The 27,491-nt window shown below is 55.6% G+C and overlaps 2 protein-coding genes across 6 annotated transcripts in view; both read right to left on the bottom strand.

Moving 5' to 3' along the window:
* Positions 1-125: 125 nt before the first annotated feature.
* On the bottom strand, positions 126-19,022 carry GAA (alpha glucosidase). Of its 5 annotated transcripts, none has more exons than XM_068530149.1 (20): positions 18,942-19,022; positions 15,538-16,227; positions 14,390-14,535; positions 12,573-12,738; positions 12,393-12,489; positions 11,776-11,895; positions 11,577-11,695; positions 11,359-11,490; positions 10,287-10,397; positions 9,644-9,757; positions 9,462-9,546; positions 8,880-8,997; positions 8,386-8,519; positions 4,817-4,968; positions 4,505-4,653; positions 3,355-3,496; positions 2,804-2,947; positions 2,231-2,395; positions 1,742-1,894; positions 126-1,334 (listed from the first exon to the last, which is right to left on the bottom strand). In XM_068530149.1, exons 2-20 carry the CDS (start codon positions 16,051-16,053, stop codon positions 1,275-1,277), a joined length of 2,823 nt encoding a protein of 940 aa, XP_068386250.1. In that variant the 5' UTR covers positions 16,054-16,227; positions 18,942-19,022; the 3' UTR covers positions 126-1,274. The 5 variants fall into 5 exon arrangements, with proteins under 5 accessions (XP_068386250.1, XP_068386251.1, XP_068386252.1 ...); XM_068530150.1 differs by having other exon boundaries at positions 18,910-18,988; XM_068530151.1 differs by lacking the exon at positions 18,942-19,022 and adding an exon at positions 18,856-18,874.
* A 1,156-nt stretch (positions 19,023-20,178) lies between these two features.
* CCDC40 (coiled-coil domain 40 molecular ruler complex subunit) overlaps positions 20,179-27,491 on the bottom strand; it is a 41,760-nt gene continuing 34,447 nt past the window's right edge. The window contains exons 17-20 of the mRNA XM_068530843.1: positions 26,363-26,483; positions 23,278-23,466; positions 21,603-21,761; positions 20,179-20,543 (exon numbers count right to left, since the gene is read on the bottom strand). Coding sequence (XP_068386944.1) covers positions 20,298-20,543; positions 21,603-21,761; positions 23,278-23,466; positions 26,363-26,483 — 715 coding nt within the window. The 3' untranslated portion in view covers positions 20,179-20,297. The remainder of the gene's footprint in view (positions 20,544-21,602; positions 21,762-23,277; positions 23,467-26,362; positions 26,484-27,491) is intronic.

The raw sequence follows: 27,491 nt of genomic DNA, 5'->3' as shown, positions 1-27,491 counted from the left end.
GGGCAGAGGGGGTCACCCACTTTGGAAAACAGTTCCATCACACACACACAGCCTCCACATGACCTGACCATATCACACTTGGTGTTGGCTCAAGAGAAATGAAAACATGTCCGTTCACAGACTGGTCCATGATTACCACATCTTTATTCACAATAGTCAAAAACTGAAAACAATCCTAACATCCATGAAAATTTGATAAATGTGGCACCTCCATCCAATGGAAAACTATTTGGCAATGAAAGAGCACACAACATGGATAAATTGCTAAGTAATTAGACTGAGTAATTAATTAGACCAAAAGAAATACATGCTATATGATTCCATTTATATAAAATTCCAGAAAATGTAAACTAGTCTATAGTGACCAAAAGCAGACCAGCTGTTGCCTGGGAACGGAGGTGTTGGGGGTAGCAGCTTAGTCTACACTGCCCTTGGGAAGGGTTCGGGGGGAGAGTGCATCTCCCACCACGTGACTGACACCAGGCCTGGCTGGATGTTTTCCAGTCACCTTAGAGATGGGTGATACTAGGGTGTGAGGTGGGGACGTGAGGGTGCTGCTTTGAGCGTGCACAGTACAGCACACGTGCACACCCTGCCCGGGAACGTCCAGGGGCCCATCGAGGATGGAGTCCTGCTTCTGTGTCAGGGCCTTTAGACACATCCTCCTTACCCTGAATCCCAGAAGGACCGGCAGAAGCTTGATTGCAAATGCCCTTTTTATTAAAAATAATTGCACTTGAGATTAAGGGTTCCCCAAGTCCTGTGTATTCTGCCGAGTGTCTGGGCCCACTTGTCAGACTGGTGGACAGCCTCCACCTGTTGTCGGGGGCAGCTGCCCAGAAAGCAGTCTGCAGCGGCCCCCAGCTCTGTGCTTTCATCAGGTCAGAGCAGCAGCAGAGCTGCCCGAGGCGGGACCTTGGGGTGCAGGTACCACCCCATCCCAAGCACCACCTCTGCGTCACAGGCAGGCAGTGGTGACTGACAGTGCACGCATCACAGTGACAGGCTACAGCGAAGCAAACCTTCCAGTAAACATTCCAAACACAGGGCACCCCTCAGGGCACTGACCCGACTGGGATCTGGACAGAAGACTCAGAAGAGCTGCTGGGCCAGAGCCTGGGAGGCAGACTCACAAGCAGATCCGGGTGTTCAGGGATGTCAATGATATGCGATTCGGGGTAAGCACTCTGACCCAAGGCCCACCGCCGACCGAGGGTGCAGGTGCTGGGCTGCCGGGAGGTCTGTAAGGGAGCAGCACACCACTGGGCCCTGGATTAAGACCAACTGATGAGGAACTGCTCTCCCATCGTCAGCAAGACAGGGATGTCCAGGGTCTGGGGACAAGAAACAGGAAAATTTGCTTGGCAACAGAGGTGGGGCAGACAGCAGTCTGTGGACATGGGTGGACGGTGGACATGGGGTCTGTCCTAGCCCTGGGAGCATCTCGCTCTGTTCCCTCCGAGCACTCTTGGCAGTGGCTGCCTTAATTTGCTTTGGAAACGAGCTGCCCTTTAACCAGGGGCCGACAGCGTGGACACAGGCAGAAAAGATGTGAAGTGCGAGGGGACTGAACCTTCCCACTCCTCCCCGCGAGGATCAGTTCCTCTCCGCCCCTTGTAAGGCCTGAGTGTCCTCTCCCTTCTGGACAGGGAATCCCATGATGCCAGCTCAGCGGGCATCTCCCGCCCCCTCGCCCACCCTCAGGGACAGGCCTTCTGGCCTCAAATGTAGGCTCTCTTGCCTCCGTGTCAGGGCTGTAGGTGAAGTTGGATACAGGAACGCCATTGCAGAGGACCTGCTGGGGGGCTGTGGCCACGCCCAGGACGGTCACCTTCCTCAGCTGCAGGCCAGCCCCCTCACTGCTCACGTGCACCAGCTGGTTCACGATGGTGTTCTGGCCGAAGCAGAGAGACAGGACCAGAGGTGTGAGCAGATGGCCTGGGGCAGGAAGCCCCTCCAGGGCAGGGCCTCTGGACAGCAGATGGGGAGGGCAGGTCCTCTGGACAGCAGATGGGGAGGGCAGGTCGGCAGCACACCCCGTGCAAACCCTAGGACACTGGCGCAGTGCAGGGGACTCCAGCCAAGGCAGTTGGCCTACGGGCTCTTCTCCCCTTCAGTCTGCTTGACCCAGGGACAGGTGGCCATCCCAGGACCCCAGGCCAGCTCCCCTCACCAAGTCAGGATAGTCACCCCAAGACAGCCCCCAGCCTGGGCGGATCCCAGGACTCACGTTCCTGGCCAGGAAGATGACCTGCGTGTAGGCCCCACGGTCCAGCACTCCCAGGCTCTCCCCATCGTCCCAGAACAGCTCCCCTCGGGCCTCCCCGCTCGCAGTCAGGGCCACGGCCAGGGCCATGGGCTTCTTGCGGGACTCTGTGGTCGTGAGGCCAGGGCCCTGGGAGGGGGTGGCCCACGTCACTGTCCCAAACCTGGTGGAGGCCTCCAGACCCAGGCGTGAGGAGCACTAGGCTGGGACAGTGCCGTGCTAGAAGAAACCAGGATCCGCAGGACAGCCTACGGCCGAGCGGCCTGGAGGCCCGTGGACACCTCAGAGGACGTGAGGCCCACAGAGGTTTGCAGACTGACTGTTTTCTGAGAAAGGCCAATGTAGCAGGCCTCTCCTTCACCAGGCCCGGGAGCAAGTGAGTGCAAGGATGTATCCTGTCCTTCCCCAGCCCAGTTCATCCTCAACCCTCAGAAGTATCATCTCTGCCTGGGGGCAGACCCCCAATTGAACAGAGGCATGTGGGGTCCCAGCAACCCCAGGGCTGGACAAATAGGATCAGCGGCCCGGCCCAAGTACCTGCATGGGGATGATGTGCCCGGCCCGGAGGTGGAGGTTGATGGTGTCCAGTGGGGCGGACAGTGTCACCCACTGCCCTTCGCTGTGGATGGCAGACGTGAGGGGTGCAGGAGGTGGGAGGCTGCCAAAGGCCTCCACTGGCACCTGGAGGGGGATGTCATGTCACAAGGGGTCCTGGGCATTGCCAAGCTCCTGTGCTACTGTCGGGAGCTGAGAGCAAAGATCTGGCCACATGGTGGGGACAGAACGTGCAAGGCCTGAGCCAGGGCTCGGGTCGGGCAGGTCAGAGGACGCAAGAAGGGCCAGGAGTTTGGGAGCAGAACTGGGGTCCCAGCTCAGCTCGGTGGCAAGTCACCCACTCAGCCTCGGTTTCTCCATCTGGAAAATGGGTCCTGTAAGGATCGCACAGGATGATGCTGATGGAGCACCCAGGTGTGGGCCCTCATGTAGCCAGGACTCCTCTTTCACTCTCTGGTCCACACGGATGGTGCTGGAGGGAAGACCCGCTCCATCTCCCCCGTCCTCCCAGGTTTCAGGGCCCCAGGACTCACCGTCTGCAGGTCGTACCACGTGCTGCGGGGGAAGTAGCCAGTGACCTCAACCTTCCCGGCCTTGAGCACCGGGGTGATGAGCAGAGCCTCCCCCCACAGGAGCTGGCGGTCCACGGTCCAGGTGCAGGGGTCCTCGGGGAACCTTCAAACAGGAGGGACGGGCAGGGGGGCCTGGTGACCTCTGAGGTCAGTGGGCTCAAGGGGCCCATGGGGAGGCGTGGACGGGAGCCAGAGGACCTGGGTTACATGTGGCAGGGCCGGTTCTGGCCAGCTTAAGTCAAGGCAGGAGCCAAGAATAACCTCTCCCTGCCCGACTACTCGGGCATGACCTGTTCACATCTCCTGTTTGCAAGCTGTGTTCTTGCCCACATGTCTGTCTGGCCCTTACCCGTGGTCTGAGTTTCTGTACATTAGGGACAGTGTCATTTTATTGATACTGTTTTCTCCCATTCGTTTGCCTTGACAATCTATGTTCAGAGCAGTTTTAATATTTTTCTGCTTATGTTCAAAGAAGTGTTACTTTTTTTTCCTAAATGAAACCTCCTTCCCTTTGCTTTTTGCTTTTGATGCTTAGAAAGCCCTCTACTGACAGGTCATAGAGAAACATTCACTTCTGTTTTCCTGCAGCTTTTTCTACAGCTTAATTTTTGACATTTAACTATTTAATCCATTTGGAACTTAGGTTTGTATGGATGAGTGGAAAATAAGTTGATTTTTGCAAATAGCTAACTAATTACCTTACTACTGGAGAATCCTTTAATCCTCTGATCCGAGGTGCCATTTTATGGTACGGTAACTTCTTAGATATACTAAGTCCTACTTGGGGGATATCTATTGGATTTCTTTAGTGGTCTTGTTCCCTTAAGCCCCAGATGGATTCAATCATGATAAGTCTTATAACTCGTTTTACCATCTGGGAGGCCTGGTCTGTACTCAGTGTTCATCCTGGGTTTTTCTGTTATCCAGTGCTCCCTGCCCTGAGCTGGAATCTAATGGGTGGGAACTGGGGTGCAGGGGGCACCTCAGTGGGGAGTGCCCAGACTTTGCTGCAACCTCCTTCCTCTCTCAGTGCCCAGAACACCCCCTGCAGCAGGGTAGCTGCCCTGGGGTCAGTGGGCCGGAGGCCATCAGTCCCAACCCAGGCACTCACTCCAAGAAGAGGGGCCGGGCCACGGTCTCGCCTCTGACGTGGGCCCCATGGAACAGCGTGTAGAGATAGGGCAGCAGCATGTAGCGCAGGGCAAAGGCCTTCCTCATGGCTTGCTGTGCCGTCTCGCTGAACCTGTACGGCTCCTGCGGCTGCAGTGGAGGGAGTGGAGGAAGCACCTGGGGTCTGGGACCACGGACTCCGAGGTCCCCCCACCCCAGGAGACCCAGCACTTTGGGCCAGCCAGTGCTGGGCTCATTGGCACAGAAAGTGGCATTCCCCAGGGCACGGCCTCCCCTGCCGCCCCCGCCCTACCAGGCTGTTCAGGTCATTGTGGTTCCGCATGAAGGGGTAGAAGGCCCCCAGCTGGGTCCAGCGCACACACAGCTCCTCCGAAGTGTTGCCCAGGAAGCCACAGATGTCGGCCCCCACCAGGGGCACCCCCAGCAGATTGAAGAGCAGGATTTCTGGAGGGCAGAGTCAGATGGACCTCCAGCTGCTCCAGCAGGAGCAGTCTAGGGCCAAGGAGCCTGACAGACATGTCTGTTGAACTGGCTGGAGGCAAGGATCCCTCCCAAAGCCCCTCCCACCCAGCCCCTACCTGATGGTCAGTACACCAATGGCCTCTGCACCTTGCACTTGTGGTCAGCAGAATGACAAGCCGCATCTGCTCCCTAACTCCCAGGGTGGGCAGGGCAAACTAGACCCGTTAGGGCTGAATTGTATCCCCCTCCAAAGGTAAGTTCTAGTCCTAACCCCTGGTTGCCATATTTGGAAATAGGGTCATTGAAGATGTAATCAGGTTGAGAAGAGGACGTTAGGGTGGACCCTAATCCACCATGACTGGTGACCTTATCAGAAGAGGGAACCAGGTACAGGAAGCACAGAGGGTCCCAAACAAGATGAACCCAAACAGACCTACACCAAGACATAATTAAAATGGCAGAAGTTAAAGAGGATTCTAAAGGCAGCAAGAGAAAAACAAAGAGTTAATTACAAGGGAACCCCATAAGGCTATCAGCTGCTTTCTCTACAGAAAGGTTGCAGGCCAGAAGGGAGTGGCAAGATATATTCAAAGTCCTGAAAGGGAAAAACCTACAACCTAAGATACTCTACCCAGCAAGGTTATCATTTAGAATAGAAGGAAAGATAAAGAATTTCTCAGACAAGCAAAAACTAACAGAATACAGCAATGCTAAACCTATCCTAAAAGAAATACTGAAAGGTCTTCTCTAAATAGAAAAGAAGCAAGAATCTATAAGAAAAAGAGAATCACAATTGGAAAGTAAATCATCTAAGCCAGTACAAAGACTTAAAAAAAAAATTTTTTTTTGTGAAAGCAACGATAACTATGACGAACAGCAAAGGGATGAACGTGAAGATGTAAAAGAGGACATGAAAATCCTATGTGGGGGAGCGGAGTAATAAAATCTAGATTTTTTTTTCAGAATGTGTTTGAGCCTGTATGACTACCAGTCTAAAGCAAGTAGATAAAGTAATGGGTTAACATACTTGAAAAACAGGGTTACCACAAATCAAAAACATAAAATTGATTCACAAAAACCAAAAGAACACAAGGAAAATACAAAAGAAAACCATCAAACCATAAAAGGAAAAACAGAAAGGAACAAAGAAGAAATACAAAATCAAATGGAAAACAAGGTTTAAAATGGCAATAAACACATAGCAATAATTGCCTTAAATGTCAATGGACTAGGGCTTCCCTGGTGGCGAAGTGGTTGGGAGTCTGCCTGCCGATGCAGGGGACGCGGGTTCGGGCCCTGGTCTGGGAGGATCCCACATGCCGCGGAGCGCCTGAGCCCATGTGCCACAACTACTGAGCTTGCGCGTCTGGAGCCTGTGCTCCGCAACAAGAGAGGCCGTGACAGTGAGAGGCCCGCGCACCGCGGTGAAGAGTGGCCCCCGCTCGCAGCAACTAGAGAGAGCCCTTGCACAGAAACGAGGACCCAACACAGCCAAAAATAAATAAATAAATAAATAAATTTATAAAAAAAAAAATGTCAATGGACTAAATGCTCCAGTCAAAAGACACAGAGTGGCAGACTGGATAATAAAACAAGAGCCTACAAGGTGCTGCCTACAGGAGACCCACTTTAGGGCAAAGGACACACATAGCTTAAAAGTGAGAGGATGGAAAAAGATATTTCATGCGAATGGAAATGACAGGAAAGCGGGGGTAGCAATACTCATATCAGACAAAACAGACTTTAAAACAAAGCCCATACAACATTTTCAGAGATCTTGTTTTCTCATCAGTGACCCAAGTGTAACCAACTTTCTCACATGTTACAGGTCATTGAGGTTTAGTATTTTAAACTAAGATGGGAATATAAAAATACAGAATTCTGACCCATGCATGAAATTTGCTAGCTATTGTTTTCTACTGTAGCTATTAGCTGCCATATGTGGAATCTAAAATATGATACAAATGAACTTATTTACGAAACAGAAACAGACTCACAGACATGGAAAACAAATTTATGGTTACCAAAGGGGAAAGGGGGTGGGGGAGGGATAAATCAGGAGTTTGGGATTAGCAGATACATACCACTATATATAAAATAGATAAACAATAAGGTCCTACTGTATAGCCCAGGGAACTATATTAAAAAAGAAAAGAGGAGGGAAAACACCATGTGAAGACAAGGACACAGGAAGAAGACCGAGAGATGACAGAGGCAGAGGTTAGAGTGACACAGCCTCAAACCAAGGAGGGCCAAGGACTGCTGGCAACCACCAAGAGCTGGAAGAAGCAAGGAGGGATTCTGTCTAGAGTCTCAGGGAGGGCAGGGCCCTGCCGACACCGTGATCAGACTTCTAGTCTGAGAATAAGTTTGTTGTTTTAAATCACCTGGGGTGTGGTACTTCGTTACAGCAGAGGGTCAGTGAGTCCCCTGAGTTGCTGAAGGGTCAGACAGCTTCCAGAGCATCTGGGCCCCGTGCCGACCCCACCACCGCTCGGCAGGACTAGAGGCTGCTGGGCCACCCTCTCCTTGTCTCCTCGGGAGCCAGGACCCAGCCTGGAAGCCAGTGGGCAGGATGGGGCGCAGCCTGGGGCTGTGAGCAGTGCTAGTCTGGGTCACAGCAGGTCCTGGGAGCTGCACAGCCTTATTTTAGCTTGGTAACAACAGCTCACACCAGAACTGAAACCCAAGAACCAGACAGGTGGACACAAAGCCCAGGAATCTGGCTCTGGGGTGGCTTCAGAGACTGGCCTGCAGGTGCTCAGGCACGACCCACCATGCTGGCCCCAGGGTGAAAAGCAGAGCCGGTTGGCACCTGTGGGCAGAGCCAGCAGCCGCTTTGTGAAGGAGGAATAGACTTCTCACCCGAGAGCTCAGCTCAGCAGGACATCCCTGTGGCCCGAGGCTCTGTAGATGCATCGCACATGGAAGCACGCCTGCGACTATGAAAGCACTTCCAGGCCGGGGGTTTGGTGGAGGCTCTTTTCAGCTGTGACCTCTGGGGTCACCTCTATGCCCTTCCCCAGGGCTCCTGAGCCATCCCTGGGCCTAAGGTCTGTCTGCGGCATCAGAGCTCTTGGAACAAAAATCAAAATTTTCTTTGCAGGGTGGAGCCAGGCACTAAGACGAGAGGGGTGGGGGCACCCTTTGGACTGAGCTCAGATGCTATTTCGTGCAGCTCAGAATGTGGTCACCAGAAGGGACATTCTGATGTTAGCATGAATCTGAGATGGGGACACATGGAAGAGGGGCACCACAGGTGAGCCCAATGGCACATGAGTTGGCGACGGGCCCCATGCCATCACGGCAGCATCTCCCTGAGGACCCAGCTCTGGGCAAAACCCCCCGGAGAGGAGCCCACCCTCCCCTCCTTGCACCCCTCCTGACAGGTGTGCTCACCTGGCACGGAGTAGGAAAGCTGCTCCCAGCTGCTCCACACGTCCCCGGTCCAGTGGCCGGCGTATTGGCCGTGGCCGGCAAAGGTTGAGCGAGAGATCACAAAGGGGCGCGTCCCCCGAGCCTTTACCAGAGCCCTGGGTGGAGCAGGGGGACAGAGAGCTGTGCTGAGCAGGGTCACCAGGAGCCCCATCACTGCCCGCAAGAGCGCCTGGCAGTGCAGCAGGAAGGGCAAGCTGGGAGCAAGGAGTTGCCTTGCTGAGGTCACCGCCACTGTCTGCCGGGCAGTCAGCCCTGCCACCTGACTTACCCTTGAAGATGCACGTGTCATGGGGAGGACAAACTCAAGGGAGCCAGAGGCCCTGGTCAGCCCTGGCCTCCCTGTCTCGTCACCATGCCCTTCCTCTGAGGCACCAGGCAGGGAGCTGGGGTGGGGGGGCGGGGGTGGGATGTGGGGACGGCCAGGGCCTCCTCCTTCCTGCACCCGGGCCCCTCACCTGTGGGAGGCGAAGGCTTCGGTCAGGCCGTACAGGTTGTGCAGGTCGTAGTGCGTGGACAGGAACTGGTGGCCGGAGGCGCAGATGGTGGCTGCCCGGAGGGTCCCGCCAACCACCCCTGGGGGAGAGCGGGCTGTTTCCTTGGAGCCTCCTCCCGGCAGGCTGGTGCCCCCCACATCCTGAGAGCCCCCTGGGGACATGGGGTGCGTGCCTGTACAGTCTCCACTTCTCCAAGGACAGGACGAGGCGATGCCGCAGGTTGTGGTCTGCACACCCAGACTTCACGTCTGCCTGCTCCTAACCATTTTCAGTTTTTCCCTGTCCGACTGCCTGAGCCTGAAACACCCCTTCTGAAGGGTCTCGCCTCAGCTGCACATGCCCGTCAGCAGCACGCGGCTGGGGTCTCCCCACGCGAACCTTACTCCCAGGGCACCCCTTGCCTTTCCCGGGCTGGCTGCTGCCCATCAGCTTCTCAGAAACCAGAGCTTTGAGTCTCCCAAACCAGAGAAGGAAATCCCTGATTTGAGCCGTTAGATCCCCAGCCGACTAGTGCTGGGGGGCGGGCAGGTGGAGGCGGCTCACCTGGCACATAGGGCGGGTTCTCCAGGTTGCTGTTGGGGCAGCCATCCACTGAGCCCCTCACGAAATTGGATGGCTCGTTCATGTCCTGCAAGAGAGGCCCTGGGGGTGGGTGCCCTGCCTGGTGCAGGGAGCGGGGCCGGTCCCTGAGGCCACCGGACGCCCAAGGGTGGGGCCACACTCACGATCCACATGCCGTCAAAGGGCACCTGGGCGTGGAACTCGGCCACCATGTCCTGCCACCAGTCAAGGGCCTCGGGGTTGGTGAAGTCAGGGAAGGCGGTGAGTCCGGGCCACACCTGGACGAAAGGCCAGAGGGGAGACAGGGCCCCTGGAGCCTGCGCAGAGGCCCTGTGTGTCCTGGCTGCAGGCAGAGCCGTAGCCTCACTCATCTACCCAGGGATGGGTGGACTGCAAGGGGAGGAGCATGGGGAGAGGCCCCGCTTTCACACAAGGGTGCAGAGGCCCCAGAATCTGCACTGCTGGGAGCCTTGCCAGCCTCCCCTCAGGCTGGACCCCCTTCCGCCTGGTTCTGGGCCTGCCCTGGACCAGGAGGTCAGGAGTCTACTGGGCGCCCCGCCCACCGGGAAGGCCTGGGAACCATCAGGAAGCCCCTGGGGGCCCAGAGGATGTGGAGGACCCCAAGGCCTCCCCAAGCATCTTTGGAGCTTGTTTCTGAGCTGCCCGCAAACAAGGGCCCCTGACACAAGGATTCAGGGTGGTCTTGTCAGGGGCCACTGTCACCCCCAGCTGTCACCACCCCCCGCTGCAGTCCCACTGCCCAGAGACCCCTGCTTTCTCCCCCTCACCCCCCAGGCCCTGCTGTACCTGCCCAATCAGCGGCTGCCCAGTCTCATTGGTGATGAAGACGCCCCGCCTCAGACCCTCGTCGTAGGGTCGGTAGGTCCCGGCAGGGCTGGAGCTGCTGATGGCAGGATCCTGGGGAGAGAAACCAGTCAGAATGAGAGGGAAACGCCCGAAGCCTTGGCACCCATCGCTGGGAAAACGAGAAAATGCTCTCGATGAACGTTAACGAGGCACAGGTGGATGCACCCGTGAGCCAACACGCTGCGTGTGCGTGGACGTGCACGGGACCCCGCCCCCATTGCCAAAAAGGGCGCACCTGGATGCAGGCGTTCCTTTTGCTTTAAGGGCCCAGAGTTCCACAAACGTTCTACAGGGAGCGTTTATTTCATTTAGAATAAAAAAAGAAAAGGTCTGTGTCTGCCCTCCCTGCTCTGAGCGGACCTGGATGCTGCTGCCTTCAGAGGGGCTGCAAGGATGGAAATGACCATCAGCCCAATTCCAAACGGATTTCCTCTCCTGAGGGGTATCCGTGGTGGCGATCATTTGGTTGTCTTGGCTCCCCCTCCCCTCCTCTGGCCCCCCAGCTGTACCAGACCCTGAATTACACCCCTCTGGCTGCGGGGACTGGCCCAGGGAAGTGTGTCTTTCTGCTGGGCCACTCAGATCCTGCCCTCCTTCCCACAAGACAGAGCTGACCGCAGGGAGGCAGGGCCAGGGGTTTCATGGAGCTTCTGGGGTTCCGGCTGCCCTGGCACACAGCTCCACCCGGCCCTTTCAGAGCTGAGTGGTGTCAGCTGAGCAACGCGCCACACACCCCCCCCCCCACCGCGCCCCTTGCTTTAAGCTGTTCAAGTCACCTACAGCCGTAAGGATCCTGAGCCACAGACAGATGTCTCCAGGGACATCACTGGGTAGCAGGAGCCAAGTCTATAAATCTGATATTCCCTCGGTATCAAAGACCCTCAGAAACATTCTCAGTGACCACGGCAAGCATGAGGACGATGCCACTGAAAGCTGGAGCCAACAGACACTGGGCCCCTCTCCTTCCAAAAGAGCCTGCTCCCTGTGGCACAAGAGGGGAGGGGGCACTCACAACAATCATGATGTACCGCCGGCCACTTTGGTGGAGACCCTGCACCATGGCCGGGAAGTCCCCGAAGCTGTCCTTGTTGAAAGTGAAGTCCCGCCTGGCGTCCATGTAGTCCAGGTCATTCCACTGGACGTCCTGCAGCCACAGCACAGGGCGGCTGGGGCCCAGGCTCGTTGCCCCCGCCCCACCCTGGGGGCCCCAGGCCCCTCCCCGGCACTCACCAGAGGGAAGTGTGCCCTGGTCATGTTCTCCACAACCTGGCGGGTGATGGCGGTGGAGGAGTAGCCCCAGCGGCACAGGTGGAAGCCCAGGCCCCAGTACGGTGGCATGAACGGGTAGCCTGAGAGCCAAGGAGGCCGTGAGGGGGCAGGAGGGGCTGGGGAGGGAGGGGCCGGGGGCCAGGGTCAGGGCGATGCCTACCCACGATGTCCAGGTACTGCCGCACCACGCTCTTGGGCTCCGGGCCCAGGAAGATGTACACATCCAGGATCCCGCCTGTCGACCTCCAGCTGAGGGCCGGGCTGGGCTGCAGGACCACATCTGGGGGAAGCAGCCCTGGGGCTCAGGGACAAATGCTCATCCCCCTTGCCCAGGGCCTTCGGCACTGCACCAATGGGCCAAGCCACCGCTGGAGAGGTGGGGTCCTCCCACAGGGAGCTTGGGGGCCCTGGGACAGTCACCTGAGCCCAGCTTGCTGAGATCCTTGGAGCAGGGCCAGAAGATGCTGAGCAGCTGGGCCTGGGGCCCCTTTTTTGGCCTCAGCCCTACCCCGCCCAGGTCAGAGGTCCCGGAGCCCACCTTAGAGGCACTGAAGGACAGAGCTGGCAGAGGCCACAGCCCACCGGTCATTTCTCGGAATAGTGTACGAAACCCGACCCCCTGCCCCCTCCTCTACCTCCAGCCTGTCAGATAGGTGCAGAGAGGCCCAGCCCCCTCTACGAAGGAGGGGGTGTGGCTGCACCAGGGAAACCCTGGCCGGGAGCTCAGAAGCAGAACTGGCTGGGGGACGTGGAGGCCGCCAGTACCCCCTTGCTTACCCATGGCATTGCTGTTCAGCAGGAAGACCCCGTGAGCTAAACCGCCATCCTCCAGGACCAGGTAGAAAGGGTGAGATCCATACAGGTTCACGTCGGGCTGGGACACGGCAGACACCCTGCTTTACGTCCTGGCCCATGAAGCCCCTCCGATCGCACGCCCCGCCCTGGCCACCCCTTTACCGCAGGCGCAACGTCCCGGTTCCAGAGAGTGATCTTGGTCCAGTTGGTGCTGAGCATCAGGGGCCCGAGGTGTTCGGCAAGGCCCGTGATGTGCTGCGACGGCAGGGAGGTGGACAGCTGCAGAAACTGGTCGGCGAAGAACAGGGGGGCCACCGTGGTGTTCAGCCTGCCAGGAAGAGACCAGGTGGCCTCGCACCAGAAGCCCATGGCCCCATGAGCCCTGACCGCAAGCAGGTGCTGGGCAAGGGCTCCCCAAAACCCTTCCAGTCCTGGGAGTCGTGGCCCTGAGCACCTCCCAGGAGGGCCAACCTGCTCCCAGACATCGTGGAGCTGCCCAGCCAGGGGCAGTTAGGGTGCTCCAAGGTTCCACGGGGTCCCTCTCTGCATGGAAGGTGCATCACGGCTAATTTCACGGGACAAGTGCCTGCTGCACCCCACCAGCCCCTGTGTAAGACTTTGCTCACCTGCCTGTGGCTGTCTGTGCGTTTTCAAGACCAAGATCTGATAAAATGCTTAAAAAACTTCTCTCCAAACTCCGCTTGAAGGTCAGCCTCTCAGAGAGGCCCCCCCACCAGCTGCAGAGCCAGCCCACACCCTGCATCTGCACAGCCCGTTTCTACCTCCCTCTGCTATGTCAGTCCTGGGAGCAGGTCTACAACACCCGGCCAAAAAATGAACAGGCCACAAAAGAAAGAAATGCACTTCAGAAGGCAAGTGCTCTGAAGATTTGGGCAAGTCCAAGTTCCCTCCTTCTGAGCGTGTAGCAGAGTTCGGTGCAGAGCAGGGCCTTGTCAGCCAGCACATATTCGTGTAGGACTATGTGGGCAAAGTGCATGGGATGCGTCCTGGGAAAGGTGCTTGCACAGCCCAGTGTCAGGGCCAGCGGGCAGCCGTGGCAAAACTGCTGACCCCGTGGCTGGGGGTACGGGGGGGGCGCTTCTGGGCCCGAGCGACACCGGACACTTGGACTCACAGCCATAGCGTTTGAGTCTAAAAGATGCTTCGGTGCATCCAATACCTGGGGGGTGGGCTGGGGGGAGGTGAGGGCGAGACCAAGCAACACCATCATCCTCTCCACAAATATCCCTGAGCTCTGCTGTGGGTCAGAACTGCTCTAGGAGCTGGTGGTTCAGGAGGGAACAGGAAAGGCTCCTGCCTCAGGCAGATGGCAGCCATGGTCCAAGCAAAGGTAAGGTCCCGTGGGGGCACGCAAACGCCGGAGGGACATGGAGCAGAGTGGCCGACAGCACGGACGCTTGGGCTGGGCTCCGTCCACCTGCCAGCAAGCACCTGGCCTCTCTGTGTCTCTGTCTCCCCATCTGTAAAGTGGGGATAATAACAGCACCTACGTCCCAGTTGTTATGAGGACTGGACAAGTTAACCACTGCAGTGCCTGATATACTGATGTGCAGTATGTGATAAATAAACAAGAATAAAGCAGGCTTGGGGGTGCTGCCTGGAGTGGGGTTGCCGCTTTAGACTGGACCAGGGTTTCTCAGCCGAGGCACTACTGACATTTGGGCCGATCGCTCCATGTTCTGGGCCGGCCTGTGCACTGCAGGGTGTTTAGCAGTATCCCTGCACCCCAGCGCCCAGTGGTGACAACCAAAAATGTCTCCAGCTGTTGCCAAACGTCCCCTCTGAGGAGGGGCCTTTGAGGGCTCGGGGTGGAGGGAACAGTGAGCACCAGGGCCCTGCGGGGCAAGGAACAGCCAGGAGGCCAGAGCAGGAGGGTGGACCACAATAGGGTCAGGGGCGATGTCCTCCAGCTCCCTAAACCTCCCAGCAGATAGTGGGCACAGAAACTGGGCACTCACAGCACCCGTCCATCCAGCTTCCGCCGCATGATCACCCCAAAGGGCTCCTCTGAGAACTCCACGCTGTAGAGCGTGGACGGCGCCTGGCTGCGGACACGTGGGGTCTCCAAGGGCACCTCATAGCGCTGGTTGGTGGGATCTTTGATCTAGAAGAGAGTGGTGTCATGAGGCCCTTGGTGGCCGGCTGCCCCTGCACACCTGTCCACTCCATCCTTCACCCTCCAGAGAAGCGAGGCGTCAGTTCAAGTCTCAGGGTGGCCGCACACAGTGTGGGCGTGTGGACAGACTGGTCCACATCGCTGAGCCTCAGTTTCCTCGTCTATAGAGCCAGGAGAGCACCTCCTGTGGGGTGTGCCAGGTAAGACACAGGAAATCTGGATTTCAGATAAACAACTTTTTTAGTATAAATATGTCTCAGATATTGCACGGGACATGCTTACACTAAAAAAAAAAAAGACTAATTCCTAGGTTATCTGAAATTCATATTTGTATTTTTATTTGCTGAATCTGGCAACATTTTTCTACCTGGCATATCTAGTCACAGGGTGAACGAGAAAACATAATTAGAACACCCAGCCCTTGTCTGGTACATAGTCATCACTCAGTAGTCCACGGCTGTCATCAGTTACTTTGTTAAAATAACTGGGCCGTACTGAATTACGTGCTTCAGGCTCTCTCACCTTTGTGTCCGCACATTCATTCAGTTGACAAGTTTTTACTGAGCACCTGCTATGTGCCAGGCACTGTTCCAGGGGCTGGGAAGCAGCAGGCAATGAACCGGACAAGAGGCCCTGCCCTCAGTGGCTGGGATCCCACTGCCCACTGCCTGGAACAGCCCCCCTTCCTCCCTCTCCACCTTTCCCCTTCCTGACTCCTACTGTAGGTCCCAGCTGGGATGTCACTTCCTGGGGGGGCGCCTAACCTCCCACCACCTCGCCCTGAGCCCTGCCCTCTAGAACATCTTGGAGAACCTCCTAGTCACTGTCTTAGCGGCCCACTGTTCCCTGAGCGTAGGCACTGTGTCTGCTCACACCCAGACTCCAGGTGAGGGCACAATACACGTCTGTGCATAAACAAACAGCCCGCAGAGTCCGTCTTTGCCCACTGTCCGCACACTCTCTGCCCCTGCCCAGCCCCCGCCCGCCCACCGTGAAGTGGAGCCGGCTCTCAGTCTCCAGCAGCACGTCCAGCCGCAAGGTCATGATGTCCTTGGGGAAGAAGGTCGGGGTGGCACGGATCAGGGTGGCCGTGTAGCCCGTCTTGGTGGTGGTCAGGTTCTCCAGCCTGTAACTGGGATAGCTGGGAGGGAAGAAGCACCAGGGCTGCCCCATCTGGGTGCCCGGAGGCCACCTTGCAGGCATGTAGCAGCAGCCCCGGGCCTCACACTGCTCCTGGGTGATGGCCTTGTCTGGGGCGCAGTCGAAGCGGCCGTCAGGGGGCAGGTCGCACTGTGTGGGAGCTGCCCTGGGGCTGCCGTGGCGCCCTGGGACGGGCTGGGGCCCTTGGCCGCTGGCTCCGGGCTGGCGAGCTGGGTAAATCTCCTCTTGGGAGAAGCTGCGCAGCTCTCGGGGGACCACGTCGAAGTCATGAAGCAGGATGTGCCCCAGGATGGCCAAGGAGACTAGGGCGCAGACCCCCAGCAGGGGGCAGGAACAGGGTGGCATGTGTGGGCAGCGGGCCCAGGAGGCCTGCAGACAGAAGAACCAGGCTCAAAGGGACGGCAGCAGGGAGTGGCCGGGGCCTCAGGAGACTCTCTAAGCAGCTTCCAGACATGAACTTGTGGCCAGCCCAGCAGCGCACAGGCTGGAAGTGAGGTCTGGTGAGGAAGCAGGGCAGACCTGGGGGAGGGAGGAAAAAGGAAAAGGAGAGAAAAGGCCCAAGCAGGGAGTTGCAGAATCCTGCGCATTGTGAAGTCTTCTGTTACAAATAAACGCATCTAGAATGTCTGTGAAAATAACTTAATAACACACAAAGACCCATGTGATAGATCAAGTGGAACAAACAAGTTCCCACAGTAGATAAGTCCCGCTCCTGTATGAAGACTGTGGCCGAGATGAGTCTTGGCCAGTGGGGTGGAAGTGTGCCCTCCCTCTGTCCCTCTTGGGCTGACCAGGACGTGGATACAGCCTGTGAGGGGTCTTGGGCACTGCAGCCCAGGGCAACACTCAGGGATGGCCAAGCACAGAAGCAAAGCCTGGCCCCCAGGACTGGGCAGGCGGAGCCCCTCCCCGCCCCGGCAGTCAGGCTCGTGTGGGGTCTGGTTCTGGGTCTCTGTCACAGCAGCTGCACTGGAGCCTCACTCTGGTTACTTTGGTACTAAGACTGTTCTTACCCGCGTCTCGATTATCTGTATGTTCTAAATATTTTATAGGGAACATTGCCTTGGTCCAGCTCCTCCGAGGTGCTGCAGACACTGATATGGGACTAAACATGCAAGGATTTTATTAGAGGGGTCCTTTTTATCTGTCTGAGAGAAACTGGGGAGGTTGCCAGAGAGGGTTGAGAGCACCAACACACCCGTGCAGGTCTGACCCCATGGGAGGGTGGTGGATCCAAGAGCCCCAGACTGCCATGTAGGTTAGGGAAGCTTGGGCAAGGCCCCAGGGCTGGGGTTCCTTGAGCCAAAGTTGGCCGTTAGAGGGGTCCAGGTCTCCCAGAAGCGGCCTGCCCTAGCGTTAAGGGCTGGGAGGCAGCCCCTCGCAGGAAATGCAGTGATGATTTCAGAACACAGCAGCTGAGCCTCTGTCAGTGAAGCTCCCTGTGGTGGAAGGTCTGTGAGCTGCATTCTCATGGCCTCCAGAAACATGCAGGTGTTGGGGAAAAGTCACACGCCAGGCAGAAGTGCGCCCAGGTCACTGAGAGGGTCCAAGCCTGTCACAGACACAGACCGGTCACCTGGAACATTCTGGCCACCATGGGCCACCAGTACGTTAGATGCAAGAGTGAACTGTTTTCATTCACAACGCTTATGACACCAAAAGTGTGGAGCTTTTTCTCACCAACCAATTCTCCCATTCTCTGGACACCAGCCGGGTGTCCAGCAATTCAGTTCAATTATGACACCAACTCCCAGAGTTAGCGCAGACCCCACAGGTTGCGGGCTCACTCCCACAAGACTTCCCCCACTTCAGACACTAACCGCAAGTCCCAGGTTGTCACCGGCTCTTCTGACCGAGCCGCTATAAATTCCAGGGTTCACACAACACCCCTCACCTCCTCAGGTTCAATAACTGGCTAGAACAGCTCACAGAACTCACTTACTGTTACCTGTTTATTATAAAGGATGCAACTCAGGAACAACCAGAGGGCAAGGAAGGGGTGCTGAGCTTCTATGCCCTCTCTGGGCTGGCCACCCTCTGAGCACCGAAGTGTGTTCACAAGCTTGGAAGCTCTCCAAACCCCAACTAGTTTAGGGTTTCATTATGTAGGCACGAATGATGATATCACTCACCACTGGTGATTAACTTAATCACCAGCCCCCTCTCTTAATCACGAGGCTCCTGCCCGGAGGAAGGCCAGGAGAAAGTTCCCACCCTCGAATGGTCCTTCTGGGGACTAGCCCCCATTTTGAAGCTATCTACAAGCCCCCAGTCATCTCATTAGCATATAAAAGACACTCTTACCACCCACAAGATTCCAGGGTTTTTAGGAGCTGTGTGCCAGGAACTGGAGACAAAGACTAATATCTCTTTTTTTATACCACATAGTGTCCCAGTTTCACCTGACCCTGCCAGACACATTTGCGATCATGATGACTCAGAAACTAAGGAACTCAGAGTGGAGTCCAGGGGTCCTCACTTGGGAGCTCTTGGGCAATGACCTGGGCCCTTCCCACCCAGACTTCAGAAGCTGCAGAGGTGGCCAGAAGCACGGCCAGGGCAGCACCCCATGCCCTTCCCTGCTTCCATTTTACAGACAGGGAAGAGAGCCTAGAAAGCGGAAGAGATCCTAAAATGGGGAAGAGCCACACGCACAGCGCTTGACAATTTAGAGAGAAAACGGGGAAGAACTGAAGGTCAGTAGATCAAGTGGCACTGCTGACCCAGAGGGCCGGTCACCCCGCCTTCAGGTAAGTGTCTCAGAACTGCTGCTTCCCCAGGCCACGGTGGTGGTGTAGAGGAGCTGGGTTCAAAGCCCAGCTCCACCACCGGCAGAGGGAAGTAAAGGGTTCTCAGCCTCCTGTGCCTCAGCTTCCTCCCCGTGAACGGGGGCAAGCGCAGCCTTCCTCGCCCAGCTCGGGGGCGGTGAGTGGGAACCGTGGAGTTTCCGGGGTCCCCGATGTTACTGGGGTCACTGTCGTTTCTGCTGCCTCCTGCCGCGCGCGGCCCTGGCACGGTGTGCTCAACTTGTCCAGTAGGAAAGCACTGACCAATCCCTCTATCGATCGACCCCTCCCCTTTCGGGCGTCACGACTGCCCGCACCCGCCAAGCCTCCACTCTGTGGGGTTGCCGCGGACCTCCCCTACCCCGCCGCTCGCTGAGACCACCGCAGCCCGGGTCCAGCAGTCAGGTCCGCTCACCTCCGCGCACGCGCGCCCGGCCCCCTGCTCACCTCCGCGCACGCGCGCCCGGCCAGTAGCAGCAACTTCAGGATCCAGCGCACACCCGAGCAGCGGCGGCGGGTCACGTGACAGCTCCCTGCGCAGGCGCCCTTAGTGAGTGCTCGCCTCCGGGCGTGCGCCCTCTGGTGGCGGGGTGCTTGGGGGGCGACCTCGCCCTCCTTGGGCCTCGGCGCCCCTGGAACGTGGGAGGGGTTCAGGGGGCGCGCACCTTGTAGGGGAGAGCTCTCGGGGGAGAGGCGGGGCCTCGCCTTTTGGGGTCGCAGAGGACGCTACGCCCCAGCATGAGCGAACCCTCAGCGTCCTGGCGCCGTACCGGCCGCCCGCCCAGGCACGGCTCTTTGACTCTAGCACCCAGACGACAAAACAGCGAAAATTTGGAAGCAACTTAAGTTCCGAAAAGGAAAACATTGTCATAACCCATAAAATCGACTGTCGTGAAAATGTTCAATGACAAGGAACTTTTCGTACACAAAGTCTCATGTTAAGGCAAGCTTAAAAAAAAAAAAGAGGGGCAAGCTTGTACAGCAAGAAACCAACACAACATCGTAAGGCAATTATACTCCAATAAAAATTAATTAAAAAGAAAAAAAAAAAGGAGAAAGCTTTCCAAAACGACATACAAAAGCCGGACCCTGTGACCTTGTCAGGTGGAACCAGGCACAGAAAGCCCGGCGCAGCGGTGTCAGAGCAGGATTGAGGGCTTCCTCGCTTCTTTGTGGGTTTTGCATTTCTGAAATGTTTTAGAATAAATACAATTTTCTCTCATATTCAGAAAAAAAGTTTTATTTTTCTGCTGAAAGTTTAAAATTACTTTGTAGAACATTTTCCCTTTAAACTGCAGAGGAGGCATAGGTAGCAGGGGCTCAGGAATCAGTGTGGGGGGAGGAGCCCTGGCTGGAGGAGGGGGCGGGACAAGGCGGCAGACAAGGAGGTCTGTGTTCATGCACCTGTGTGGTCTTATCTCAGGCATCAGGCTTCCAGACGCAGCCAGGGGTTCACATCCCCCTGGACTTGCTCCTGTAAGCTGGGAATCTGGATTTAACCCAAGCTGGGAGTGGGGGCAGGAGCAGAGACCTGGGTTTCCAGTTTTACTTGGAGGAGTAAGCCCAATGTGGGAATACGGGTTCGCGTTCACTGACGCTGCCTTTGCAAGCGGAAGACTCACCGAAATGCAACTGGAAACGCTGGCATTTGACTTGGTTTAAACTGCTGGGTGGGTAAAAAAAAAAAAAAATTCCTACAGTGCTGGCCTGTCTGTTTCTCTTAACTGGTGTCTCTGAGGGTAGAAAGATTTGAAGTCCCTGATGATACACAAAACTGATCTCCTCCTTGGGGTAGGGCACTCTCTAGGGCCCGGATGACTCCAGCCTGTTGCTGATGGACCGGCTGACCTTGAGCAGGGCCTCCTGGAACTGGGGGTACTCGTCCTTCACGTGGTGGAGGATGGTGCTGATGCTGGCCAGGCGGTCGTCCAGCCGCTTGAGCTCTGCCAGCAGTGATTGCTTATTGCGGAGCAGGAAGCTGTACCGCCCGTCCTTCACGGCCTGCAGGTGCTTGAGGCGTGACTGCAGGGCCACGAGCGTGGAAAGGTTCTTGGGTGGGACAAGAGACCCCGTGTCAGGCTATGCACGTTAAAAAGAGGACACCCACTGGGCTGGCACGAACTCCAACTCAAGGACATGCCAGAGGAGAACTTTGTAGGAACGAACAGCTGAGGGCGCCGAGTCTCCAGATCCAGGCAAAGAGGCTGACACGCATGGGGTGGAGCCTGAACCCTCCCTCACCCGCCGTCCAACCTGCCAGGTGCCAGGCCCGGCGCCCACCACTCCCATCTCAGCTGGTCAGGCCCCAAACCCTGCAGCCCTGCTTGACCCCTCTCTTCTGCTCACACCACCACATCCAATCCAGCAGGAAATCCCACTGGGGCGACTTTGAAATTATATGCAGAATCTGACGGCTTCGCACTAGCCCCAGCCTACCCCTGTTCCGTGCATCCCCATCCTCCTTAAGTACCATGATGGCCTCAAACAGGTTCCCGTGTCCACTCTTGGCCCTCCCATTCCATACTCAACATCAGAGCCAAGCGATCCCGATAACCCCAAGTTACTCCTCCCCACCCCCAACCCCCTCCCTGAGAGAGAAGCCCATAGTCATAGTGGTGCACCCCCAAGCTGTGCAAGCCCAGGGGCCCTTGGGCAGTCTCCAGCTCCTGCTGTACCTGGCTGCCCCCCTACCTGGGCGTGCTCACTCCCTTGCTCCCTGCAAGTCTTGACTCCAATGTTGCTTCCCCTGTGTGGCCATCTCAGACCACCCTACTTACAAGTGCAGCCCCCATCCACCCGATGCTCCGTCTCTGCTCCCTGTTTCTCCGGAGTATCTATATCACCATCAGATATATGGTATTTTTTTTCTTATTAGTTTTGTTTATCACCTGCCCTCCCGCCCTCAGAAGGAGGGCAGGGATTGTCACCTTTTCTATTCTAGTCTGTTGCCCTGGCACCCAGGACAGTGCCGGCCCATGGAGACTTCATGGGAAACATGAGGTGGACGACAGCAGTAGGCAGTGCTGTGATCAGCCTGGGCTTAGCTGGGCCGGAACGGGCCTTGCTGCTGGGTTCCTGTGGCCCTGGTGGCCCTGGGGACTTGCCTACCTGTCGCTTGAGGGCTGCCAGCTGGTACAGGTCAGCTTCGAGCTCGTCGGCCTTGGCCTGCATCCTTGACAGCTGCTCCTGTTTCTCCAGGAGGGAGTCGCTCACGGATTTTTGAGTTTCTTCCAGTTCTAGGATGGTTTGGGTGCACTCCTCGGTGGCCTGGGGGGTTAGACAGGAGCATCCTGGAACCCTGCCCACCGGTTATTCAACTGACAGAGCAGAGTCAGGCTGGGAGGACCCCCAGGACCCTCTATGCACATGATCCAGGAGGATTCCCAAAGAGGGGGTGCAGGAGAGTATTGGGGGTGGGGAGGCCAGCAAGGGAGCCCTGGCCGGACCCTCTGTGGGGTGGGGCGGAGAGGAGTCCGTCACCAAGCTGGGCAGAGGAGGCCCCTGGGGAGCCACGAGGGGTCGAGAGGGATGGACGCCAGGAGAGGCCAACGCGACAGAGAAATGCACAAACCAGGCCCAGAAAAGGCCCCTCTGCGCCTCCAGTAACATCCAAATGAGCAGTTGGATCAAGTCTGTCATTTTCGGCTACCTTCCGTCATACAGGACTCCCCCTACAGGGGCTATTCCAACATTCTCCATTCAGTCCTCTGGGTGATGCCACGAGGTGAGGACCCATTTCACAGGTCAGTAAACAGAGGTACAGAGAGGTCGGACAACGTGCCTGAGCCATGAGTGGAAGAGCAGGGCTGGGACCCACGGTGGGGCTCCGAGGCCGCTTTCTGTCTCATGTAACCCTTGCCTCTCAGGGAGGGGTCACTGCTCCTATCTCCACTGGCAGACGAGGAAATTCAGGCATGGAAGGTTTCTATACACACTGAGGCCACACAGCTGGTCAGCAGGGGCTGAGGGAAGTCTGAGCCCAGAGCCCAGCCTGGTGATCACAAAAGGAGGGGGCACTGGGGCCATACAGCTGGTCCCCGCTCAGGGCAGGGCACACACCACATGCTCAGTCGATGTGGCCTGGTGGATGGGGACATGGGCTCGAGTGGGTGCCCTCCACGTTCCCACTGGCCCATCCCCAGCACCCACTTGGGGTCAGTGACACAGGGACTCGTGCCCTTCACCAGCACTCCATACTTCCCTGATGCCATTTCTGTTAGGCAGGAAGGTGGAGAAATAGGGCCGCCTCCAGTCCTAAGCTGCACCCTCCCTATATAGATCTTCTGTTAAACCCAAGACAAACTCCCAAAGAGAGCCCCTATCAGAGCAGGACGTTAGGGGCACTCGGGAAACACCTACTGATCTGGCACCCACTGTACCTTGACCCAGAACCAGCACGTGGGGTGTGAGGCTCAGGCTTTTGTCCCCAGCACAGAAGAAAGCAGCTTGTCTGATTCTGCACCCGAGCTCCTTCCATCCCCCCAGCCCCCACTGTCACTTCTCTGTCTCCTAAAACAGCCCTGACACAGCAGCTGTGACCATAGCTCTGGGAATGAGGGGAAGAAGAAGAGGCGGTGAGGCAGGTGGGGCAGGGAGGGACCCACCAAGAAGCAGGCAGGAAGGACAGAGTGAAATCGCAGCCCAGGCTGGGGAAAGTACATCAGAAATATGGCCCTGGCCAGTGATGTCTGCACGCCTGCCAGCGGGGCTGGTGACACAGGCTGAGCGCCTGTGGCCAGGTGGCCCGCAGCATGGCCCCTTCCCAGTCGCTCGGCTCCCCTACCTTGTGAATGTCCCTGATCTTCCGTCTCAGCTCGGTCTGCTTGTGGTGGAAGTCTGTGCGGGTGAGCAGATTCTTGTCCCTCTTGCACTGCCCCTCGGCCCGGGTGGAGATGGTCTCTCTGCGGGCGACAGCCAGCTCCATGTCCCAGATCATCTTCTCCTGCTGCTTCAGCAGTTGGCCGTGCTTGACCTGGGTGCACAGGGCGGAGGGACCTCCCACCACATCCAACTGAACCATCAGGGAACCCACAAGGGTGATGTCCCCAGGGGAGAAAGGAACCTGGGGGCTTAGTCAACCGGTCAGAGTGATTTAAGGTCCATGTAAAGAACACCAGGCAAACAGGGCAACACTGAGAAACCGTCAGAGACCAGGGCAGGTGGGGCGACATGAGGACAAGATGTGGCCCGGGGTTGGGTCCTGGAGCAGAAGAAGGACATTAGCCAAAAAAAACGGTGAACTCTGGTTAGAATTTGTAGTTTGGTTAACTGTATTGCACCAAGGTTAATTTCCTCATCAGGAAAAACGCACAGTGGCTTTGTGAGACGGTGGCGTGAAGGGCCTATGGGGCCTGGGGCTGGGGGCTGGGTCGTGGTGGGAGCCGGGCCGCGAGGGGCGCCAGGGAGCTTTCTGCAGGGGTGGACGTGCTCTACGTCTCCACGGGGTGGTGGCTGCATACGTGTGCACTGGACATTTAAAATAAGTTCATGTTACTGCATGTAAGTTGTTCCTCAATAAAGTTGATTCAAAATAACAAAAGGATAGACAGGCAGGAATCCCCAAGTTAAGTTAGGAGTGGTGGTGGGACGCCTAGCCCACGAGGTTTAAAACAGAGCAAGAGTGACAGTAACCAAATGCTCTGCGCTGGCGCGAGCCCGTCAGAATAACTGTCACAGCAGAGCAGAGATGCAGGACAAGGATGGCATCCTCATCTCCATCTATGTGATCAACGTGGCCGTTCAAATCAGTGAGAGAAGCACAGATCATCTGATACATGCTGCTGGCATAACTCACTCCCCAGCAGAGAGAAAACAGAGATGGACCCCTATTCACAACATACCCCCAAACAAATTCCAGGTGGCTTCAAGATCTAAGTATGTGCAAACAATTGAAAAAACTCAGGAATCTGTGTGTGTAACCTCGAGTTGGGGAACCTTCTTAACAGTACAGGAGACCCAGGAGCCATACAGGAAAAGACTGATACACAACTAAACACTAAACACATTCTGAGCGGAAAGAGACCATAAAAAAAATGTGTAAAGGCAAGCAGTAGACCAGAGGTAACGTTTAGAATAGGTATTAAAGACAGGGGTTATTAACCCCAATATACAAGGAGGTCCTAAAAATTGCTAAGAAATAAGAAACAGGAAAATCAGGCAAAGATATAAACAGGCAACCTCCCGAGGAGGAAACGCCAAAACACACACACACATATACACACAGGCACACGCGTGTGCTCAGTCCCCCACGTGTAAACCAGCAATGCAAATCCACTGAGAAACCCCTTTTCATGCAGTGGGTTGTCAAATATTATAGACCGATAAACAAATGAGTGACTTTAGCAAAATCACAGGAACAAAGTCAATGTACAAAAGTCCATTGTATTTCTGTACCTTGACAATGAGAAACTGGAATTTGAAAATTTTAGAAAGTACCATTTACAATAGCACCAGAAAACACGAAACACTTAGGTATAAATCTAACAAAACATATGCAAGACCCGAATGCTGAAGACAAAAACACTAACAAGGGAAATCAAACAAGACCAAGTAAATGGGGAGACAGATACACCTGCTCATGGGCTGGAAAACTCAGCAATGCTAAGGTGTCAATTCTCTCTAAATTGATCTGTAGCCTCAAATCCCAATCGTGATCCCCGCAGGAACTTTTGTAGAAACTGACAGGCTGATTTTCAATGTTTTTGGAAAGGAAAAAGATATTGAATAGACAAATTTTGTAAAAAAGAACAATGTTGGGGGAATCACATTGGACAGAGCCACAGAAATCAAGACCGTGTGGATTTGGGCTCTTGGATCAGTGGACACAGCAGAGGGCCCAGAAACAGACCCACGAAAACAAATATGGTCACTGATTTCCACAAGGATATCATTGTAACAATTGTTTATAGTGACAAAACAACAAACTGGAAACAATCTGAATCTTCACATCAACCTAGGAATGTTTCATTAAATTCTGTTATATCCATAGTATAATCTGCAACTGTTAAAGATAATGTCTGTATTACTTTTTAAAAAAATAAGTTGCTGAATTATATGTACTATTTTTGTTAAGGAAAACAAAACAAAACAAAACCACAACTAGGAGGGAATGGGGCGGTAGCCCCATCCGTCCATGTATGTGTGTGTGTGTGTGTGCACGTGCCTGTGTGGGTGTAAGCTCTGTGGTAGAGGGTTTGACCTGCTGCAGCTTCTGCGGTTTGAAAAGTCAGTTAAATGGAGTGTTTTTTTAAAAACTTATCAGCAGTAGATGCATTTGATCAGAATTCCTCTGGACTCAATAGCTAGCGGGGTTATTATTAACCACGTAATTGTAAAAGTGATGTCACATTTGTTTTTATTACCTGCTCTCATTTGTATCCTTAAGGCCCTGAACCTTTGGCTCAGTGACAGCCTGTGATTTAATTACCAGCCTTTTCTCAAGGGAATGAAATCCAGCTAAAGATGACAGTAGAGAGAAAACATGGCTCGGAAGGAAAAGGTGGGTGTGTTCCTTGAACCCTTTTACTGAGTGAGAGTCTTTCTGGTCCAACGGTGGGATACATCTCACAAATGGGTCATGAGATTGGGGGGTGGGGGGGCGTGTCACAGCCAGCGTTTAAAAATACTGGAGTGCATTGCTTGCACAGACTGAGGGTAAAATAGTAGTTCATGAATACTGTGCAGACAGCTGTGTGTCCTGTAATCATTTCGGTGCAGTAAGAACAAGAATTGCACAGGCTCTGATGCAGGAGGTCGGCAAGGGGAACAGCGAGTTTCCTTGTGCTTGGGCTGCAGGCTGCTGTGCCTGAGTGGTTTCCTCCCAGGACCCCGAGCTCCCAGGCTCCCCACACCTCCCTCCTCCCACCCACCTTCATCCTGTGGATCTCGGCCTTCATGGCCCGGATCTCTGTCTGGCCCGTCTCGGAATCCACTGAGGCGCGCATCTCTTTTGCCAGTTGGATTTTTTTGTCCCAAAGCATGATCTGGTGTCTTTAAGGGAAGGAGAGGCAGTGTAAGAGCTGGAGAACGAAGGGGTTTTCTTTCTGATGCTTCGGTGAGCGCTGTGTGCTGTGCCTGGGGCGGGCTCCGAGCACAAGGCGCAGTGTCTGTAATGGGCTATGGGAGACCCTCGCCTTCCTGTCCATGAGGGGCGCCCTCGCCTAGCAGGTGGCCTGGTTAATTTGCAGGCACCTAGGCAAGGGTTTAAATAGAAACAAATGTTACCATTCTGGGACCAGAAGGTGAACTCAACCCCAGTGCCCACCACCCTCACTGGGGGGCCGGGGGGGAGCGGAGGAGAAAACAGATATGTAACTTTAGGAGAAACTGAGAAAAGCAAATATAAGTGATAGAAGTTGATATAAGAAGAAGTCAAAAGCCTAGATAGACGAAGAGCCTGAAAGCTATTAAAGTGTTAGCAAAGACACATGCCCCCCACCCCCTGTGGTCTGAATGTTTGTGTCCCCACCCCCCAAAATCCACATGTTGGAATCCTTACGCCAAGTCTTGGGATGGTGATGAGGTCATGAGGGTGGAACCCCCATGAATGGGATTAGTGCCCTCATGAAAGACACCCCACAGATCTCCCCCTCTCCTGCCACCCTGTGAGGACACAGCAAGGAGTCTGCAACCCAGAAGAGAGCCCTTACACGACCATGTAGGCACCCTGATCTCAGACTTCCAGCCTCCAGAACTGTGAGCAATAAATTCCTGTTTATTGTTTATAAGCCCCAGTCTGTGGTGTTCCGTTGTAGCAGCCTGGGGGGGACTAAGATCCTCTGCAAGCTCCAGGTGGTGTTATGTGTAGATTCTGTCAAACCACAGGGAGGGGATGATCCCTTTGACACTCAGCCCCTTGGCAATCACATGGCACCAATCAGGGTGCATGCGTACAGTACCCGCTCAGGAGCCCTTGCAACTGGAGATACAGGTCTACGTGCACCAACGGGGAAGGACATCCACAGAAAACTATAAGGTTACTTCAAAGGGGGACATAGA

The sequence above is a fragment of the Eschrichtius robustus genome, chromosome 20 (genome assembly GCF_028021215.1).
Source record: "Eschrichtius robustus isolate mEscRob2 chromosome 20, mEscRob2.pri, whole genome shotgun sequence".
In the NCBI taxonomy this organism is placed as follows: domain Eukaryota; kingdom Metazoa; phylum Chordata; class Mammalia; order Artiodactyla; family Eschrichtiidae; genus Eschrichtius; species Eschrichtius robustus.
The sequence above is the reverse complement of the archived record's forward strand: the minus strand, read 5'-3'. Positions and strand labels throughout refer to the sequence as shown.